Below are 19,520 nucleotides of genomic sequence, written 5' to 3'. Positions count from 1 at the left end.
ACAAACAGAGGCGACAGACTGATTCAAACTAAATAGTGTGACACAAACACAAGGGATCACACAGTTTGAGGTAGTAGCTGTATTCAAATGATTGACAACACAATCACCCCCTCGGTCCTGTACCAATGTTTCAGCTACAGAAATGGCAATACTTTTCACAAAATGTCTTACTTTCTATACAGCACTCAATCAAATGTTAAAATGAAATGTTTCAACTCACTACCACAGACGACTAATACTGTCCGGATGCAGCATTTGTCTTCAAATTGTTTTGCCCTCTGGTTATATTTTGAAAAAATAAAACTACTATTCCAAGGCTAAGCTCAAGAAACTAACCACACAACAAAGCAAAAAAAAAATATCCATGGCCAAACTGTTTTTTCTTTTTAGAGAAAATACTTAAATTTTGTAGTCATACAAGTAAATACAGTATAGAGTATCATGGAAACGTGAACAATTTAACCATTAGGGCCATTTGTAGTGTTGATTATTCAATTGTAAAACAAATTATATAAAATATTACAATAAAAGCACCAAAAGTAAAAAAAAAAATATTTAAATATAATTGTAACCATTTGGCTCCTTCTCACATACACTGCATCAGACCAAGGCAAATTCCATACTGTAAACCAAAAGAAAAAGCACCAAATGTTAAGGAATATGAGAAACAAAAAAATTGAGTAACAAATGAAGAAATATTCTTCTCATTTTCTCTCTGATCAGTGTCCCCATTTTATTCCAGGACAACCAGGTGTTTTTATTTTCTCTTTCTGTCTTGGGAGCATCGTGGACAATACCTGCAACGCAGAAACAAAAAAGACGAATAAGTGGTTAGGTGATTGGTTTGAATCAGTAGCACTTAAGCCGCACCCTTTTGACAATAGAACAGTACATCACATCGCATCCATTTCAGTTTCCATTCAGTGTCTCACCATTTTCCCCTTGGTTTGGTTGTCAGACCCACACATGCAAAATGGAACCACTCAATGGAGCACTAGAGAAAAGACAAAAACAGACAATGTACTGTTACACGCCCTGCAAATTGGGCACTCAGTACAGACAAATCAGCATTATTCAAAACACATGATCAAAAGCAAAGTTAATCTCTTTAAAGGGGCAGTGAGTGATTTTGGAGAAAAGAGAGGAGTTGCAGCGCCACCCGCTATCAGGTCTCTAAACAAGTCGACGAGCATTTACAAACCCACAATAGCATTGATGTTTGGTGTGGTCCGCACTATTTTTTTCCCGCCTATTTACAGAGCTGGGCTGCGCCGAAAATCCTGATTTTTTTCCCAGGCACCCACACAAAAGTGACAGCTAGCTGACAGGAAATATTCGCTGAATGTTACAAACGTGTATTGCTTTATAATCGCTTACTGCCCCTTTAAGGGGAAACATGGCATACACAATATGTGTAGTATATTTCTTGCTCTGCCATTTGTCACCTTATACACTGGGGAAGATGAGCAAGACTCCTAAACCTCTTAAACCTAGCATCTACGAAATATATATATATAAATAAGAGAGGGCGCACATCTAGTGTATGTATGATAAGTGATTATTGATATTTAAGATTATTACAATTTATATTTATTGTAGTTAACCTTATTTAATCATGTCAATGTCACGACATACTGGCCTTTGTGATAAACTAATTATATTTAATGTTAATGTTATTTAAATGAACACACACATAAATAAAATCATGTACTTTTGACAGGCTGTTAAAGGTCACATGAACATAAGAAATATATTGTTACTGTTTGCTTGTGTACTAAGATATATTTTTCTTTAAATTTTAAATGAATATCGTCGGTGTCCTTTCTTCTTAAAATCAAATCCAAGTCATTTTTAAGACTCATCCCAAATTACCAGTTTGATGCAAAAAATGCACAAAGATTTTTGGAAATCACTATGCCTCAGGTCTTTGCACACATGAACCCTGACAAAATGAAAACTCACATCAGTGTTGTCACAGCCGATCATCTCGCCATAAGAGACCTGATGACACAGACAGTATGTGGGTTCGTTGGGGTCCACTGGCATGTCCAGCACATCAGATGGATGCACATTCCCAAAGTTGGCGGAAGGGTTTGTGAATTCTCCTCTGGAATAAAAATGTTTTCAATCAGAGAACTATTGACTTGGAACATGAAAAGTAAACAACTTCATCACAAGCTGGAAAGCAAATGCACAACGTACGGTTGAAGGAGTTTAACTTTCTTCTGTGCAGTCTTGGGACTACCATCTTCATCCGAACTCTTCACTTTAGACCTTGTTTTAGCTATCTTCTTTTCTTTCTGTCTGGTGTCGCCTGGAATGACAGTAATAAAAACATCTGCCGTAAATATACAACTAAGAATGGTTTTAGGGGGGAGCCGTCAATGAAAAAATATTCAATACTCACTTTTTTTCCCCTTACTGGAGGTGGAATCATAGTCTGTGCTCTCAATCTGCTTTTCCTTCAGGTCGGCCTCAAACCGCGCCAGGTCTGTGTCAAGACGTCTGATGTGCTTGTCAACCTACAGAGAAGATTCAACACAGTGGGTCTATATACTGTCCATATTATTATCTTTATATTCTATTACCTAAAAAATGTGCATAAAACACTATGCTTATTTTTAAGATACTAACCATTTCATAGGTCTGCATGGCCAGTTGCACTTTATCATCTCCGAACTCCTTGCATTTACTGTAAGACTGCTGAATCTGCCTCAGTATGGACAGCTTCTGCTCCGAGGAAAGAGTCCGGGCGTTGGCTGTGTATTCTTTAGCCAGAGAGTCTATCTGCCCTTTTAGATCTAAAAGGAGACAGGGAGTAAAAGTTATAAGACAACATACAAATGAGACATTACAGCTTATAATTAATACCTTGCCGAAAAACAGAATATAATCACTCTCACAATATTTTTGAACAGTAGGGGACTGTTTTTTGTTAAACAAGGATAAGCGTTAATCTCATTCATGCCTATAAACAGCACACGATGAGGAATAAAGGAAATTGCTTGGACAACTAGCAAAAAAATTTAGTGAATTTCATAATCACTCACATCGTATTATATTAAACTGGCAAACGTGAGAAGTTCATTTTGAGTCAAGGATTGCTCTTTAGATAGAGTATGATGAGCAAGTATTTATTATTGATTGGCTTGAGGCACCTTCAAAATAAAATAATGTTCACCTATGAACCGTCGTTCATAGGTGAGTGGCTTAACCACAGACATGAATTGTGAGCAATTGAAACAAATAAATGTTTTATCAAAATAGATATATAATCAGAAAATTATATTAATATGGAGCATCAGGAATCAGGAACATTTTCCCTAACTTGGGTTCCTTCATGATCCTGAGCCCTGGGTTGGGAAACTAAGCAATACATTGAGTAAAACACAGTTTAACGGGATTGGACCGGATTTTAAAAGGTTTCTTTTCCTAAAAGAGGAGCGAGTTCACTGCTGCTCATCACTAGACATCCACACTTATTTGACATTTTTTTGTCTCACCCTCTGTGCGTTGATCTAGATCCCTCATCAAATTGAAGTTCCTCTGCAACTCGAACGGCAGGTTTTCTATGCCTGGCGAAGTGAAGGAGAAAAAACAAACAGAGTTAAATCTCACTTTCAGTGGGATCGACACGAACACAATAACGGATGCAGTAGATAGCTAGCTTGATTGGTGCTCCGGTTACCATTAACATTAGCTTTCAAATTAGCTTTCACAGCGGACTCGGGCTACAAACATACAACTAAGTTGGCCGGAGAAGTCAACTCGGCCATAACATCTGGGACAGTGAGTTTGTACGAGTGCAGCACGAGCTCAGCATCCTTTCTTCGCTACAGTGCTCCAGCAAATAGACTGAGCCTAAACCCGCCGACAGCGAGGAAACGGTCGCAGCGCTTCCCCCCCACTTGCGTTAACTGTGGGCTGCAATACACAACAGAAACACAACGCGTTAAAGAGCCGGGGGGGTAGAACAAATGTGTCGAGCATGTTTAAATCATGATAAAACCTGCTTACTGTCCAAATAATGCTCCAAATACATCCCCGCCGCCATCTTGGAAAACGTAAACACCACAGCTTCCGGTCCGGAAGAGCCGCTGCGCCTGGTTGTTCCCGCTCTCTTCACAACACCGCTGGGAAACTTCCCAGCACAGATTCCCGTCCAAACTAATAGTATTTATTTAAAAGTTTAATGAACTGCAGTTATTAGACATGTCATCAATACAAGAGGGGGTGTGGAGAGCCCCGCTAACATCTTCATTGTGCTTGTGACCAGTCAACACTTTAGTTCAACACAGAGGCCTAACTGATCACAATCTGACTACTCAAATTTCAACTCCCATGGTCTGTAACTAGTTATAACCAAACAAAACTGATGATTCAAAAATATATTTGTAGAAGTTTGAAAAGGAAATGGTCAAATGGCAGCTATTAGACGCTAAGAGTTCTCCATGACTGACGTGAATGCAGTCAGATGATCGGGATGTACCCAAAGACAAGTAAAACCTCATGAATGATGAATCAAACAAATGATGGGAAAATTATCTTAAAATTTATTTTGTCTCAGATTTCTGGAAGTTGTCCCATCCTGCAATTACCCCAACAGACGATAACAATGAATATCCTGTAATACAAATAAAAAAAACAATATGGAGGACTAAACTTAAATGGGATCATCGTTGATCAGCCCAAACCATCTGTACATGGTCGTGTTACAGTCATGTTTGACGCTCACAGTACGGCGGTGCTGAAACAAAAACAGAGCACGCCGGCTTGAAGTGGATCTGGGTCTGTCTAACGCAGATCTTCAAAGCTCTAACATTATCTAGCACATTTTAACAAACTGTTTACAATGTCACTCGATGTCACCGCCTTCTTTTTGCAGAATGACCTTCAACTTTTTGAATTTATTCTTTCCCATCCTGTTCTTAGCTTTCATGGGTGATTTAATTTTTTTGTTCTGCTTCTTCTCAAATCGCCCGCCTTCTTTTTTGTCAGCCTTTGATGGCGTCGTCTTCACTGTGGGCTTCTTGGCCTCTGGTCCTTTCACAGTCTCTCCATCCATCTTGGCGACCTTTGCCTTTTTTGGTCCAGCAGGTGAGTCCTTTTTGCCTTTTGACTTGATGTTTGCTTTTTCCTTGCCTGATGTTCCGTTGGCTTGGGCTTTTCCCTTTGAGCCGCTTGCTTTACCGGGGACAGTCTTGCTGGTCTTGACCGTTTTGGATGGATTCTTCTGAGGAGATTCTGTAACCTCTGTCATCTCAGAAGCCTCTGAATTCTCTTCTTCTATATTATTAACAGACACCAAGGGTTAGCTCATGATAACACATAGCAACTATCGTGAATAAATCAGTTTGATAGTAGTAAAAAAATGTGTTACTTTTCTCTGCTGGCGCGGTTGGAACAACGTTGGAAAACTTCTTCAGTTTGGCCACAAAAAACCCGTCCATATTGTGGGAATGAGGATAAAATCGGCGAGAGAGTCGCAGAGACGGGTGAAATCTGCGTTCTTTGAACCTAAAGAAATTGAAATCAAATGTAGGGTTGAAGATCAAAGTATTCGCTTGTCAATAACTTAAATACACACATACACAAACACACACATTGCTTATCTTATTTACCTGGTGAAACCTTCCTTGCCAAAGTCAAGTCCAGTGGGAACTAATTTGACATTCCTTTTCTTTAAAGCGTAGTCCACCACCCATTCATTCTCCTCCACCTAGAGGAACACATTTCGATTACTACCCAAACCTTTCCACTTTATAACCTCACAATACTCATAATCAATGCAGGACAAATAGCAGAAAACTAATTTTACATCGACACATACCATTATCGAACATGTACAGTAGACAAGATATCCACCTGACGGGGACTCAGCGTTGACAGAGTCTATAGCAGAAAGAATCATCTCTTTCTGCAGGTGAGCAGCGCGCTGGATGTCTGCCTCGTCCTATCAGGAAGCAGGAGGATCACAGGAACAAAGCATTAAAACATAATTTGTTATCAATAGTATGCATCTACATGGGTAAACATGTAAATGGTGCTTTACCTTGCTGGTCTTCACAGCTGGATCTTTAGCGATGACTCCTGTGCCAGAGCATGGAGCATCAAGCAGCACTCTATCAAACCCACCCATTACCTGTAAGCAACATTTTTAAACAAGTCAGTAATTTTTTTCAAACTCCGGAGAATATGTAAACAACAGATTTAATCTTTTCCTACTGATGTATGGATATTACCTTTGGGAACTGCCTGCCATCGTAGTTGCAGACCACAGTGTTGGTGACACCCAGACGGTGGATGTTTCCAACCACACTCTTCAATCTGTCAGCGTTGGCGTCATTAGCAACAATCACCCCCGTGTTCCTCATCAGCTGAGCTAAAGGTGGAAAATTCACGTATATCATTTTAAAAAGTTAGCAGTTTTAGTTGTTTGAATAAAACAAAGAATAACAATATAACGTGAGGCTCTGATAAACTATTTTAGACATTTTTCACAGTGTCCTGATATTGAATAGACAAACGAATGGATCCAATTTTAGATAAAGTCACAAGCAGATTGATAGATAAGATGATCAAAATAAAAAGCCCTGGTCTACGTTACACAGTTTCAAACACTCCATAAAATTACTGTAATTGTGAATTTCACAAAGAATAACTGCAGCACATCATACCAATATAGGTGGTCTTGCCTCCTGGAGCTGAGCTCATGTCCAATAATAACTCTCCCTCCTGTGGAGAAAGTGCCATGACTGGCAGAAAACTGGATGCTCCTTGCAGCATGTAGTGACCTGCCAGGTATTCTGGCGTTGCACCTGTTTTTAAAATGTGACAAGGATTACAGTTAAAGCTTGTGCAGCTACAGCCGGTCTCAGATATATAACAGCTTAATGGCTCAAGTCTGAGCCTTGACATCAATGTACTTTAACTCACCTACAGGGACTGAGGAGTCATAGATCACCAAACCCACTTTGGACCATTTCCCCAGCGGATCAAGGTTCACTCCTCTGTTGATCAGGGCCTTAAAAAGAAAAACGATATGTTCAACACGTGAGCACATGAAGGAAGCCTTTGACAACCATAGTCAAGTCATTTGATGAGCAGTTACTCTTTTCATTGGCAATTTCTGCATTAATTACATAATCAAAAGTAAGCCAAAAAAATGTAGAGATATAAAATACATTGATAGTTCATATCAAAACAGATGTATGACTTATTATGTCTGATACAAATGCCCAAACTTTGATTTGACTGAAAATGCTTCTCTGAGCTTAATGTTTGTTCTGCCACTGCTTTTATTGAACCAATACTTGAATGTTATTTCCTTGGATAAATGGTTTCATCAAATCCATTAATAAATGCCACTTCCTCATTTGTGCATTTTTTTTAGTTAGATGACCATCAAAAAACAAGTAGTGAAAACATTATAATTGGAACAGTTACCTGAGCAAGGTCTCGCCTCCTCGTTTTCAAGGTGTTTGTCCGAATAGTGACAGGTCTCTGAATTTCATTGGCCTCAAGGAAATCGACCAGCTGTCGACAAGAAAAAAAACAAAACAAAGATTTATGAAGCTTTTTTCATCTAGTAATTTGAACTCAACCCAGAATCTTCACTGGGTCTTGACACATGTTCAAACTTGTATAACAAGCAATCATGATGTGAAACAACTATGCTTTCTTCGGTACCACAGGACACACACACCTCTGAGAGTGGGAAGATGTCTATTAATTTCTCAATAAGGAAGTTGTTGTAGCTGTAGTAGGTGCTCAGATCTTTCTTCAGGAGAGAGATGTACTCCGCTCTCTCTTTCCCCTCCTCCCTTTTTGTTGAGAAATTACAAAGGACTTCAATGTTGTCCTTTATTCTCTGATGAATTGTCTTCAGGTCCAGCGGCAGGACACCTTAAAAATGCAAATACGAAAATAATATAGCATTGATAGTTTGCACAGCAATTACTGTAAATATGTTGCTTCATGTGCCGCGTTAAAAAACGGCTCAGAGGAATCTTATTGGAAATAACTGTAAATCACTCACCTTCCTTCTCACTCTCCTCTGCCCCAGGGAGCCTAAAAGCATCCATCTCATCTATGTTGGTTTGTACTGTGTCTTCCTCTTCAATGTCGTCATCTGATTTTTCTACATCATCATCATCATCATCATCATCTTCCTCATCATCTTCGTCACTCTCTAGACCCATGGTTTCCTTCAGCTTTTTCTCTTTCTTTGCTGCACGCTCAATAGGAAGGAGCTGATGTGAAACAAAGACAAAGAAAAGTCATCACTAAAGAATAATAACTATAAATTTACCACATTAACAACATCACTTTTGTAAGATACACTTCTTGAATTAGTCGTAGCAACCATTAGCACTGATAACTCATTAAATTGGGAGTAAATCTTGTGCCTTTATAACAAAATCTAGGACCGGATCTGGAAACTTGCAGTTTTGTCAAAAATGAGTTTTCAACATTTGTATTACAATCTGATGAAGGTGGAGGTTTCACATACTTCCTCTGCATCACTGTCGTCTTCTTCTGCTGCTGCTGCCTCATTTCCACTGCCGTCCTCAAGCGTGCCATAGTCATCTACCATTTCTTCATCATCATCATCATCCTCATCATTATCACCATCCTCCTCCTCCTCTTCCTCATCATCATCGTCATCCTCCTCCTCCACCTGTTTCACTCCCGATTTTGCAGCCTTCTTTACTTGCTCTTTTCCTCCTTTCTTTAACTGCTGCTGTTCTTCCTCCACCTCTTCCTCCTCCTTCTCCCAGAGATCATCACTGTCATCCTCACTTTCAGCTTCATCAGCTTTGCGCTTCCTCTTTGCTGGAGTTAACCATTTACTGTTCTCATCAGTGAATCCTTTAGAGAGACACAGAGAAACAAAAACATACAAATAATAATGGTTAATAACTATTAAACACTTTTTTTTCTTTTTATAATTTCCTTTTCCTTGAAAACATAATACTTCATGAGTCACAGTTTTAAAAAATACAACATCCATTCATGTCAAATTTTTGGATAGAAAATCCATGAAGTCATAATTTGTATTCATCAAAATCGTTGTTGCACTGTTCATTAATTATGCCCACATGTGCTTGATTAGAGCTTCTCACATCGACAATGCATTATATAACGTTCTTCTTACAATTAATACCCTGACACGCAGAATAAAATGTCCTATTGCATCAACTTATTCATTATATCTTTATACCTAGGGCAACAGATGAAAGGTACACAGAAAACATCACAACCACATTAACTGACAATGATGCAGTTACCTTTCTTGGCCTTTTCAGCAGCAACTTCTTTAGGCTTTTTCAAATTATGGACTCTCTTTACAGCTCTGAAAAATTATAACACGAGTAAGCAACTTGTAAACAGAGTGATGTTGATTCAGAACATGCAGTCAGTCAACCTCTTACCTTTTCCTGGCTCTACTTGACAGACGTTTTGGTCCAGTTTCCTCTGCAAACAGGAAAATATAATCTTGGTGAATAAGCCTAGTTTATGTTTCATGGTTCACATTTCCACAGTGGATACATGAGCTTTGGGAGCGCTGACAGAAAGAACACCATAGTCACCATCAGTTATGAACTTGGCCAACTCAGTCTCTGCTCCCTTTTGTTTCCTGGCTTTTTTCCCCGGCCCTCTTTTCACCTGGTTGGTGGGATCCAACTTCCGACCCATGACTCCGAGCTGCACAGGTGCACTGAAACGCAGCAGAAGGCAAGGATCTGTTCACCGCCTGTGCAAAATAACACTTATGAGTGTGTAGGACAAGACGCCGCTGCCAGTCCTCTCTTCAGTCCACGTTCTGTTGTGATGGGACACTTGGTGGACTGGAAGACAGCAACTGCATAATTCGGGATTGGCTGAGTCACAATATGTGCACAATCTCACACACAAGTTGCCGCATGTTGTGCTCAACTGAAATGTTGAAAATAGATAAGGAGAAATCTGACCAGTTCCCATAAGAACATGGTGTTAAGCTATTTCAGTGCATTTCTAACTTTCTTCTTGGAGTATTCTTGTTAAATCTCAGGCACGTTAGGGTTACAACGTTTGGGAGTCTAAATAAGGAGAAATGTTTGAATAAATTCATAAAGGTTTGAGATTCCTAATCATTCCACTGTTTATCTTACAGTCTCTGTGGGATGAGGGAGGATCTCACATACTCTGATGCACTTTTAGCAGAAATGTCATAAAATGAGAAAGACGTGGTGAGAGCTGCAACAACTTCATGTCCCAGCTTCAACAGCAGGTCGAACCAGGCTACCTCCAGCGGATGTCGAACGTTTACTACAGAAAACATTATTAACAATGTTCCTCTCGCCATCAGACTCGTGACTCGTGCTCCCCAGGAGTCAGTGGTTCGTTCATCGCCGGAGACACGATTCACCTACCTGTTAAATTTCAACACGACCGGAGTCGATCTAACTGCGCACCGAGTGTTCGCAGGTAAACGCGAGCGGGTTGTTTATCGCCACTGAGCGAACGAGTCTCCGCCATGTGAGTGAACCTCGGCTACATTTCTCCACAAACTCACCGGCTGCTCTGTCACTTATTGCTCCAACGTCTCGACGGTGGAAGATGAAAACGTTCACACGTGAATTGTTTCTTCAGCACGTTGTGGAAGGACATCCGGCGCGCACCGATGACGGAGGGACGGTGGCGACACAGACACATGCACACGCACGCACCATTACCACACGCGTCATACAGTTTTTTGCTTGTTTATAGTGTTTTTTTCTGTAGCTATCTACATTAAAAGACACAAACTGAGCACCTAAGAATAACTGAAATGATAATAGTAATAAATCAATGTCATTAATAATAATAATTACCAAAGTACATAAAAAATAACTGAATAATAAAAACAACTAAAATATATTTTTCATATGAAACATTAATATTGGAAAATCATGGTTGAGTCTTACGATATCAGAAATAAAAGACAATCACAGTACTAATAATGAAATTAAATGATGAAATACAATAAATAAAATAAAGGCTAACAATGTTGTCAGTGTTTACAAATTAGATATCAAGATTTCGAGAATTATAACATTTATAAAATTACGAGGTGGCAAAAAGAGAAAATGTAAACAATCTTTTTTGAATAAAACAAATACCAGTATAATCTTTACATTTACAATAAAATCAAACTTGCTGTCTTCATACTCAAACTCTATTATGACATATTTAGCAGAAAAGTTGAAGGTTGGATTTTTAATAATGGAAATAGCAACACATGTGAACAAACCTTGTCCACCTTGTTACAGAAAAAGAGAAAAGCAGCAACCAACCAAAAAAAAGGAAATCAGCAAAGTGTTTCCTTGTGTTTTGCACAACATTACTGGTATTGCTCGATTAATGCCAGTGTAAATTAAGTACTAATTTTATATGGACATGAATATCTATATTCTTGTGCGTCACGCTCGAGAGACACTCGTGAACGCGCACGTCTGCCGTGACGCACTCAGTCTGCGACAGCGCCGCAGAAGACATCATGGACGTTCCTGTGGCGAAGAAGCGTGGCCTCGAACATTTGGACGAATATGAACCGAAACCGGCCAAATACCTCCGCAGCCTGCACGACCGCATGGCGGAGAGGAGGCTGGTCGTTGTCCTGGAGGGAGCGTCGCTGGAAACCGTGAAGGTAACGCGCCAGCCGTTGTTCTAGTGTGTGAGCGTGACGCCTGCTTCGGGGTTATAGTGACAACACGATCGTACCTTTACATTGGTTTTCAACAAGTGCATTTATTGAAAGTCGAAATGTGCTTTTTTTCATCTTCCTCTTCCTCCAGGTCGGAAAAACATTCGAGCTGTTAAACTGTGACCAGCACAAAAATATGATCGTCAAAAGTGGAAGAAATCCAGGACACATACGACCAGATATCACACATCAGGTGATAATTCAATTCTGAAAACCTACTACATCATCTGACCTCTATAATTAACCTCATAATTAAAAGTAGCACGTACTTTGAGACTTTTGAGGTAATTGTTCATCTTTAAAATGTCCCAAAACCACAACATACATACTGACCAATGTGTGGTTGATCAGATTTCAATCATGATTTCACTCGTGACCATATGTTTCAGTCAGACATATGGTCAGTGAATGCAACATTGTAACAGTGTATTAATCTGTTAGAGAAGCACCAGTACAGCGTATTGTGTATCAACATTCAGTTACTTACAAGCCTACCTAAATATTGTAATAAAATAAAACTTTCCATGTACAGTATGTCTGCAGGTCAGTGTGTTGCACATTGTTTAGGTCACATGTGGTATGCTTGCACACTCACTAGTGTATTATTTAGCTCTTTGATCAGATGGTATTTTGTTCATCACAGACGGTGTATAAGTTACTCATTTCTTAAATGATAATAATCGTCTTATTTCTCTCACTAGAGTCTGCTCATGTTGATGGACAGTCCACTGAACAGGGCAGGCCTGCTGCAGGTTTACATCCACACAGAGAAAAACGCCTTGATAGAGATCAACCCGCAGACCCGCATCCCGAGGACATTCACACGCTTCTGCGGCCTCATGGGTAAACTACCACCTCAGTTGTGTGTTTGGTGATCATTTTTTTTTAGCCAAAGTACTAAAGAGACAGTCTAACACACCTGGATCATAGTTTCTCACCGGGTCTGTTCCTCGTCTTTCTCCTTTGTCTTCTGCCATCTTAGTTCAGCTGCTGCATAAGCTGAGTGTCCGAGCCGCCGATGGTCCACAGAAGCTCCTGAGGATGATTAAAAACCCAGTGTCCGACCACCTGCCTCCTGGCTGCCCTCGCATCTCCACCTCCTTCTCCTCGGGAGAGGCCGTCTGCCCCCGGTCTCTGGTGCCGGAGGGACCGGCCACTCTGGTGATTGGGGCATTTGCACACGGAGCGGTGAGAAATGGCTTTACATTGCAGCTGATTTCCCGCTTTAGGACTCAAGTCATTCTGTGTTACTGATCTGTGTCTTTCTTCAGGTGAATGTGGACTACACAGAGAAGACCGTGTCAATAAGTAACTACCCGCTCTCTGCAGCTCTGACCTGTGCCAAGATGTGCTCTGCCTTCGAGGAGGTGTGGGGCGTCCTGTGACAAACAGTTACTGGACTACTGATGAGACAGTAGAACACTTGATCGTTCTGTCAGTGGACTAAAGATGGATATAACAGAAACATTGCACCTGCGTTTCACCAGTGACGCCAAGAGGACTCTAGACATATATATTTAGTGATATGTGTAACTTCCACCATGTGGAGTCTACATTAACTTTTGTACCCAATTTTCCCGTTGCATGTTTTTGTATCATTTACCTATTGTAGCAACCAATTCCTGGAGCTATGGGTCTTGATACAGTTCCATTAAAACATATGATAATATTATGTGTGATTTGGTTTCATGTTGACCGAGAAAAGCTCAGAGGGAAATGAGGGAATTACTGCTCAGTTGAGAAAAATAGATCTTACAAAACAATGTGACACATGGATTTTCCTACCGAACCTGATTGTAAACAAAAAACCATTTTAAATATCAGAACAAAACACATTCTACTGATACATATAAGGAAAATATACCGTTTCAGTCTGTTTGAAAGGTTTAAGTTTATTACTCTAGTGGGAAGATCTGAGGCTGATGTGTTTTTGATCTTGGTTTTCTTCTTCTGTCCTTTATGGGAAGGTTTAAATGGAAGTCCATTTCAAACCCATGCACCTTGGTTTGTTGAAGAACCGTGTTACTTCCCCGCAGGTTTTGGCCAATTTCTTCTTATTTTAAGCGTCTTCCTTCCTGATTTGTGTGATCTGCCAGCAGATTTGTGAGTTGTGCCTGGAATATTGTGATACTATATTTGTAGTTTTACCTAAGAGAAGGATCTGAGTACTTCACTGCTGCGAAAGAGTGAAGTGAAATGTGAAAACATTTATTCAAATATATAGTTTTTTATTTAAATGAATTCTAAACAGCTTGTGCAATTGATGGTACATGCAAACACATCTCAAATACAATGGGGGGGGGGGGGGGGGTCAGTGTTTCCTGAGTCGTACATATTGAAGAACATTTTCTGTAACAACAGTTTTGCCAACATCCACAGTGTACTAGGTTAATTTCTACAGCACCACATTGGAAGACAATATTTTGTCCGACTATTCAGAATATTGAGCAACAACAAAAAAACAACGTCCTGCCGGTCTCCAGAGGAGTCTCTCTTAGCATGTTTGTAATGAATGTTGCTGGGTTTTACTGGGACACTGTAGACTTGTAGGACACAGGTGAGACTTGGCACAAATGACTGTAATCAAGAAGGATGGCTCCAAGGGCATGAATTCATTATATGGGTCAAAGTCACAGTTGACCTGCAAAAGATCACATTTAAAGATATTGGATCAGTCGCTGTGAGGAAGGGAGATGAAATCTGAGAGGGAATGATTAGGGTACGTTACCTGAGAAAAGGATGAGAGGAACAGGCGAGTGTGTGAGAAACCTGAGATGGAGGTGTCCGCCGGACTGCTCTTCAGACTCTGATGATAAGCCTGAGGAACGAGAATGGACATAATGTGGATGTATGAGCATAATAACGTCGTCGTCGTCACACACGGAGACTGAGGCCTGAAGAGGGCTCCTCACCTGCAACGCAATCTGCAGTGCAGAATACTGCACCCACACCTCCTGCCGCTGCGCTGCTGAGAGAGAAAAGGCTCCACCTCTGCCTGCATTTTCTGTCACAGTGAGATAGTGAGCCCACACACATTCCCCCACAGCGTGCACCGTCTCACTCCGAGAGTAAACTACAGCACAACAGAGACACGGACGTGATATTGCAGTAACCAATCCATAAGTGGAATGTTAAGAAAAACATTTCCCGCGTATGTAACCTTGAAAACAACAAATGTGAGCTTCTCTTACTGTCGGGCAAAAGCAAGTGGAGGATATCTTTGGCCATAAGGAAACCCATCACACCATAATTCATTGCCCTGTTAAACATAAAGTTAAATGATGACAAAAATATTTATTTAAAAAACCCAACATTAATAGTGCTTTTAAAACCAGTCTACTCTTTACCTGGGATAGGTTGGGTGGAAGAGAGGAGGGACAAACATTCCCATGGGAAAGAGGAGCTCATTGCGCAGGAGAAGTGGTGTGACAGACAGACTGAGAGAAATGAGGGAGGAAAAGAAATCAATCCAATGCTTAAAACTTAAATTGTATATTTTGTACAATGTATATAATTGTATATAACACTCACATATCGGCCGACTCTATCTGTTCAGTCAAGAGTTTCCTGCGCCTCTTTTGCCACAAGGACAGTAGCTGGACATAGTTGGAGAAGAAGCCGTGAGTACCCACTGACACCTGAAAACAGACGGCTTGTGGAGTCAGCGGTGCTCTTTGATTTCAGTTGCAGTAAAAGGGCAGATCCTTAAAATGGGTGGATTCCTGGGTTCACGCCAAGTACGCCTGAACGTACTCTGACCATTTCTATACTCTCAGTGACCACTGGTGGAGCTGAATTCAAAAAAGAGTGTTCAACTGATTACTTGAGATTTTGTATTTCGCTAAACGCATAAAAAAAATTTGACGCAAATGTAGAGAGACTCATTAGGGCCTTTGGAGGTGTGTAGAGTACCGTGGAAAAAAGCAGATCGAGCTCAGCTTCACCAGAGATCTCACTTGTAGTCCAGAGTCTGGGAATCAAGGACTGAACCTGGAAGAATCCAGATGATTGGTATCAAAATGGTAACACAATGGAGTTAAAAGAAGAAGTGCAACATCCATTCTTGCTTCAAATGTTACCTTTGTCATAACAGACTGGAGAGACTTCTGATCCCTCCACTTGAGTTCGTGTAATTTAGACTTGAAGGAGGAGAAGATATTTTGAATAATCTCCTCTGCCTGTTGAACGATAAAGAGCTCTTTAATGCAAAGCTCATCAGCCTCATAACTTTAATCACAATTGAATTCATCCTGCCCCAGATCCCCACAGCCCCTCCCCACCTCTCTGTGTGCCGTCCTCTCTCGGAGAAGGTGCGTGAGAACTGAGTCAAATCCTCTCTCTGTTTCCAACACACAGCGTTTCCAGCGAGGAGATGTCTGGTGAGGAGTTCCACAAGGTAGACGTGACTCAGACAAATCAATTCACAGGCCTAATTTAATTTTTTTTTTTTTCCGGAAAATGTTACGGTCAACTGTGTTGACTAACCACGTCAGCGTTACCCACAGATACATTCATAACTGTTTCAGAAAATCTGGAGTCCAGGGCAGGCATCAGGGTGTGCAGCAGATTCAAGACCATGTAAGTTTGAAGGGGACCGCTGAGTGGAATCAAGTGAGGCAGCAAAGGTTATAAAAAGGGCAAAGTATTTGCATATCAAATTTTGTGCGTTGTTTCAAGTCACATACAGCACAGTCATACCTGTTGCTCGGCTCATGCTTGTTCAGCCATTTCCCAATGATGGGGGACATGTGCACCATGTAGGGTAAGTTATGCAGAAGGACATGATCGTCTTCGATTAGGTGCAGTGGGTGGAACGCGGCCCGCAGGCAGCCCAACCAATCAATGGCGGGTGCCTGGATCTGTGGGGACATTTTACATAAAGGAATCTGTTTCAATTAATTCAGACATGTGTGTGAAGCGACAGAGCCTCCTCCTGCTGTACCTGTAGCTCTTTGATGGACATGCGCTGAAAGAGCTGTCCCCTTGAAAGGCGATATTGCAGAGGTGTCGCAGCTACAGCGAGCTCAGAGGACAGAGACATGAACATGCCCACATGGATCATGCTGCTGCTGGGCAGGGCCCCCAACAGCGCCAGGTACCTCTGACACGTTGCCAAGAAGGGACGTATTGTCTGGATGAAAGTAGGCAGGAGAATGATGAACAGATGGATGTAACACATTAATCGAGTCAAGAGTAGACTGGCTATGTGATCAACCTCAGCTTTCGCTTCAGACTTCAGTGTCTTGCTGTTCCATTCAATCGGGATCAACAGATCTGGCTGATCGATCTTTTGACAAAGAGGAGACTTGGATTAAGCGACGGAACAAAGACCTCTATTAAGACGCACAAATAATCCGAACAGATACCGGCCTGTATGTATCTTTTGGTCGACCCAAGGGCAGTTTCTTCAGGGTCTTTGCCCACATAGAGGTTAAAGAATGGAAAGGTGGCGTAGTCTCTCATTAGCAGGCTCAGGGTGGAGTTGAAATCAGTCTTATTCCACTGGCCTGACACTGCCCAACCTCCCAGCTGGACACACAAAAACAAATGATCAGAATTAAGAGAACAGGCCAAAAATATGAAAATAAACCTAAAAACTTCCTAACACGTGTCTCTCACAAATAATGCATCTGCCATCATCCATAATTGATATTTAAGTGCCCATCACAGTTCCCCAGAGGTGATGTTTAGTCTACACATTAGTCCAAAGCCCAAAGCTCACGCTTCCTTAGATATTGATCAGTATTATGAACAATTCATTTTCCTGAACCTCTAAGAAGAAAGGCAAAAGGGGAACACTGAAAAACTTTTCAGGGGGAATTATTATTCAAGGATATATGTGTAAATCATACTTTCTGGATGAGTGTGAGGAAGGGCTCTACGCCAGCGGTTTCTATTGTCTTGGTGTCCAAACAGGAATGGTAGAATCCTTTGGCCTTCTGCACAGCTGAACCACCTTCTCTGTTGTTCGATTCTGTGAAAACACAATTCAGACCATACAGTGACATTCAGCACGCTCCCTGTCTACATGAGATGATGTTCTTCGCTTGCAGACCCCTACCCAAAATCTCCCTGAGGTACTGCAGCAGCACAGTTTTTCTGTCCAGTCTTTCCCCCCCTCTCAGTCCCCTGTCTTCTCTCTCTTTATTTTCTCCTCTGCTCTCTGGCCTCCGGGATTTCCCGTTCTGGTTCTGTGGATGTCCAGGGATACCCTGTCCTCTTTGTCTCCCTCGACTGTCTCGTGCGAGTCTGTCACATGTGAACAAGAAGTAGTCACAGGGCTCCATGAAAGGATCCGCAGACATGGAGAGTCGGGCCGAGGCCCGCTGACAGGCTGGGGACAGACATTGAGTCACTGTTGGAAAGAGAAGGAAGAGATAAGTTAGAGACCAGTTAGAAAAGTTCCAAATTTTGTTGCATCATCATTAATCTATGGAGACCTACCAGTGCCTGTCTGGTTATTGCTCTCATTTCGAGGATTCAGCTGCATATAGTAAATTAATCCCGACAAGGCAGCACATAAGGAGAACCCCAACAAGAGGAGGAGCAGCCCTCGATGTCTTATCCACAGTGACTTTGCTTGGTGCTGGTGCTCGGGGCCGGACTCTGACAGCGGTATCTCAGGCTGGAGCTGGGTTTGTTGCTGGATCTCCGAGGGATCCTGGTTGGGGAGTGGCAGCTGCAACAGAGGTGGAGGCCGAAGCCCCCTCTCAACTTCTGTCTGTGACGATGGCTGGATTGATAGCTGAGGCTGGAAGTGAGCAAGCGAAAAACTAAAAATAACTGGGTTCACCAAAATACCAAGATTCACCTTCTCAAATCGGAATATTTGGGTTTGCAACTTTGAAAAGTTCGTCCTTCTCATTTCAATAAACGTCTCCAGAATTTCAAACAAAGATTTAAAAAAAAAAGTGTTGCTGAGTGTTTTTCTTCTTTTTTCTATCTTATTCATAATCTGTTGACACCTTAGATTTATCTTGCATGTCCTTGCGGGGGCCACGTCCTCATGTTGGGGGCCACAGATCCTAAATCTACAGGACCATCCCCCTAACTTCATGACAAAACACCTCAAAAGACTTAAACAGTGATTTTACCCATCCACTTAACCCACTGCTCATCCACTACCAAAAACACATCCATTATTAATCAAACACTGCTGGAGCCCACTCTGTTAAGATACAAAATGATACCGACAAAAATAGTATATCTTCACTGACACATACTTTTCTATTCAAATATTACTTGACAGCTCAGTAGTCATAACACATTTTAACATCAGGAGTGTGTTTATGTATTTTTGCCAAAGTTACTGGAAAATGCTAATTGAAACAACATCAGTTTGGTTTTTTGCTTCAAACATTATATTCAACATAGTTTGAGCACACTGCAGACCTCACTCAATAGCTTCAAAACGTCATAAGTTGAGTAATACAATTTCCAAGGATCATGGATGGCACTGCTCCAGTTTCCAGTAACCAAAACCCACACCAGCCTCGTTTCCATGTGAACATGATAAACACAGCTTCAAAACAACATGGCAAACGTCAAGTCCTTACCTCAAGCTCTATTGGAGTTTCACTCATTCTTAGCATATGGATGTCGTGCTCTGTGCTTCTCTGGCGTCTCTCACATGTGATGTTTCTCGTGTGCACCTCCTCCTGCTGTCCCTCCGTCAAACAGCTGTCATCTCAGCTCTCTATCTCTTTCCATCACTCACTTCTCTCCTCATCTGACGCTGATAAAAAACAACTCTGCAGACGAGGTGTACCTCTGCTCCTCACAACTCAGATAA

General features: G+C 41.3%; 4 protein-coding genes across 11 annotated transcripts; 1 reads left to right on the top strand and 3 right to left on the bottom strand.

The window, feature by feature from the left end:
• Positions 1–64: 64 nt before the first annotated feature.
• On the bottom strand, positions 65–4,161 carry ing4 (inhibitor of growth family, member 4). Of its 4 annotated transcripts, none has more exons than XM_035642695.1 (8): positions 4,018–4,161; positions 3,504–3,575; positions 2,635–2,801; positions 2,408–2,522; positions 2,203–2,314; positions 1,963–2,107; positions 933–994; positions 65–797 (listed from the first exon to the last, which is right to left on the bottom strand). In XM_035642695.1, exons 1-8 carry the CDS (start codon positions 4,052–4,054, stop codon positions 758–760), a joined length of 750 nt encoding a protein of 249 aa, XP_035498588.1. In that variant the 5' UTR covers positions 4,055–4,161; the 3' UTR covers positions 65–757. The 4 variants fall into 4 exon arrangements, with proteins under 4 accessions (XP_035498588.1, XP_035498582.1, XP_035498595.1 ...); XM_035642689.1 differs by having other exon boundaries at positions 2,203–2,323; positions 4,018–4,160; XM_035642702.2 differs by lacking the exon at positions 4,018–4,161 and adding an exon at positions 3,689–3,989 and having other exon boundaries at positions 2,203–2,323.
• Positions 4,162–4,530: 369 nt separating this feature from the next.
• nop2 (NOP2 nucleolar protein homolog (yeast)) lies at positions 4,531–10,703 on the bottom strand. Of its 2 annotated transcripts, none has more exons than XM_035641454.2 (16): positions 10,559–10,703; positions 9,594–9,721; positions 9,435–9,477; positions 9,291–9,355; positions 8,513–8,871; positions 8,039–8,252; positions 7,706–7,905; positions 7,447–7,536; positions 6,937–7,024; positions 6,678–6,818; positions 6,243–6,382; positions 6,053–6,142; positions 5,831–5,953; positions 5,622–5,719; positions 5,381–5,517; positions 4,531–5,286 (listed from the first exon to the last, which is right to left on the bottom strand). In XM_035641454.2, the coding sequence occupies exons 2-16, from the start codon at positions 9,697–9,699 to the stop codon at positions 4,856–4,858; spliced, it is 2,325 nt and encodes a 774-aa protein (XP_035497347.2). In that variant the 5' UTR covers positions 9,700–9,721; positions 10,559–10,703; the 3' UTR covers positions 4,531–4,855. The 2 variants fall into 2 exon arrangements, with proteins under 2 accessions (XP_035497347.2, XP_035497358.2); XM_035641465.2 differs by having other exon boundaries at positions 9,594–9,757; positions 10,559–10,666.
• Positions 10,704–11,482: 779 nt separating this feature from the next.
• On the top strand, positions 11,483–13,397 carry emg1 (EMG1 N1-specific pseudouridine methyltransferase). Its single transcript, XM_035642818.2, has 5 exons — positions 11,483–11,671; positions 11,820–11,921; positions 12,430–12,571; positions 12,711–12,916; positions 13,000–13,397. Exons 1-5 carry the CDS (start codon positions 11,522–11,524, stop codon positions 13,111–13,113), a joined length of 714 nt encoding a protein of 237 aa, XP_035498711.1. The 5' UTR covers positions 11,483–11,521; the 3' UTR covers positions 13,114–13,397.
• Positions 13,398–13,600: 203 nt separating this feature from the next.
• Positions 13,601–19,514, bottom strand: kel (Kell metallo-endopeptidase (Kell blood group)). Of its 4 annotated transcripts, XM_035641366.2 has the most exons (18): positions 19,285–19,510; positions 18,173–18,479; positions 17,790–18,083; positions 17,581–17,702; positions 17,099–17,257; positions 16,944–17,015; positions 16,671–16,859; positions 16,427–16,587; positions 16,214–16,325; positions 16,009–16,104; positions 15,808–15,906; positions 15,641–15,718; positions 15,260–15,366; positions 15,076–15,165; positions 14,920–14,987; positions 14,641–14,801; positions 14,457–14,546; positions 13,601–14,369 (listed from the first exon to the last, which is right to left on the bottom strand). In XM_035641366.2, the coding sequence occupies exons 1-18, from the start codon at positions 19,318–19,320 to the stop codon at positions 14,223–14,225; spliced, it is 2,388 nt and encodes a 795-aa protein (XP_035497259.2). In that variant the 5' UTR covers positions 19,321–19,510; the 3' UTR covers positions 13,601–14,222. The 4 variants fall into 4 exon arrangements, with proteins under 4 accessions (XP_035497259.2, XP_035497242.2, XP_035497251.2 ...); XM_035641349.2 differs by having other exon boundaries at positions 14,641–14,732; positions 16,671–17,015; positions 19,285–19,514; XM_035641358.2 differs by having other exon boundaries at positions 16,671–17,015; positions 18,173–18,407; positions 19,285–19,512.
• Between the last annotated feature and the right edge of the window lie 6 nt (positions 19,515–19,520).

The sequence above is a fragment of the Scophthalmus maximus genome, chromosome 1 (assembly GCF_022379125.1).
Source record: "Scophthalmus maximus strain ysfricsl-2021 chromosome 1, ASM2237912v1, whole genome shotgun sequence".
Taxonomy (NCBI): Eukaryota; Metazoa; Chordata; class Actinopteri; order Pleuronectiformes; family Scophthalmidae; genus Scophthalmus; species Scophthalmus maximus.
The sequence above is the reverse complement of the archived record's forward strand: the minus strand, read 5'-3'. Positions and strand labels throughout refer to the sequence as shown.

Excerpts from the sequence above, each read along its gene's own strand:
- kel (XM_035641341.2), bottom strand. The coding sequence starts at position 19,320 with ATGCTAAGAATGAGTGAAACTCCAATAGAGCTTGAG. Across the intron at positions 16,588-16,670 it reads TGTCCATCAAAGAGCTACAG|ATCCAGGCACCCGCCATTGA; the intron begins GTACAGCAGGAG and ends ATGTCCCCACAG. Across the intron at positions 14,988-15,075 it reads TTCCACCCAACCTATCCCAG|GGCAATGAATTATGGTGTGA; the intron begins GTAAAGAGTAGA and ends TATGTTTAACAG.
- nop2 (XM_035641454.2), bottom strand. The coding sequence starts at position 9,699 with ATGGGTCGGAAGTTGGATCCCACCAACCAGGTGAAAAGAGGGCCGGGG. Across the intron at positions 7,537-7,705 it reads ACATCTTCCCACTCTCAGAG|CTGGTCGATTTCCTTGAGGC; the intron begins GTGTGTGTGTCC and ends TCTTGTCGACAG. Across the intron at positions 6,383-6,677 it reads AGGCAAGACCACCTATATTG|CTCAGCTGATGAGGAACACG; the intron begins GTATGATGTGCT and ends TTCCACCTTTAG.
- ing4 (XM_035642689.1), bottom strand. The coding sequence starts at position 4,054 with ATGGCGGCGGGGATGTATTTGGAGCATTATTTGGACA. Across the intron at positions 2,802-3,503 it reads TCTAGATCAACGCACAGAGG|ATCTAAAAGGGCAGATAGAC; the intron begins GTGAGACAAAAA and ends GTCTCCTTTTAG. Across the intron at positions 995-1,962 it reads TCGGCTGTGACAACACTGAT|TGCTCCATTGAGTGGTTCCA; the intron begins GTGAGTTTTCAT and ends TCTTTTCTCTAG.
- emg1 (XM_035642818.2), top strand. The coding sequence starts at position 11,522 with ATGGACGTTCCTGTGGCGAAGAAGCGTGGCCTCGAACATTTGGACGAA. Across the intron at positions 11,922-12,429 it reads GACCAGATATCACACATCAG|AGTCTGCTCATGTTGATGGA; the intron begins GTGATAATTCAA and ends TTCTCTCACTAG. Across the intron at positions 12,572-12,710 it reads ACGCTTCTGCGGCCTCATGG|TTCAGCTGCTGCATAAGCTG; the intron begins GTAAACTACCAC and ends CTGCCATCTTAG.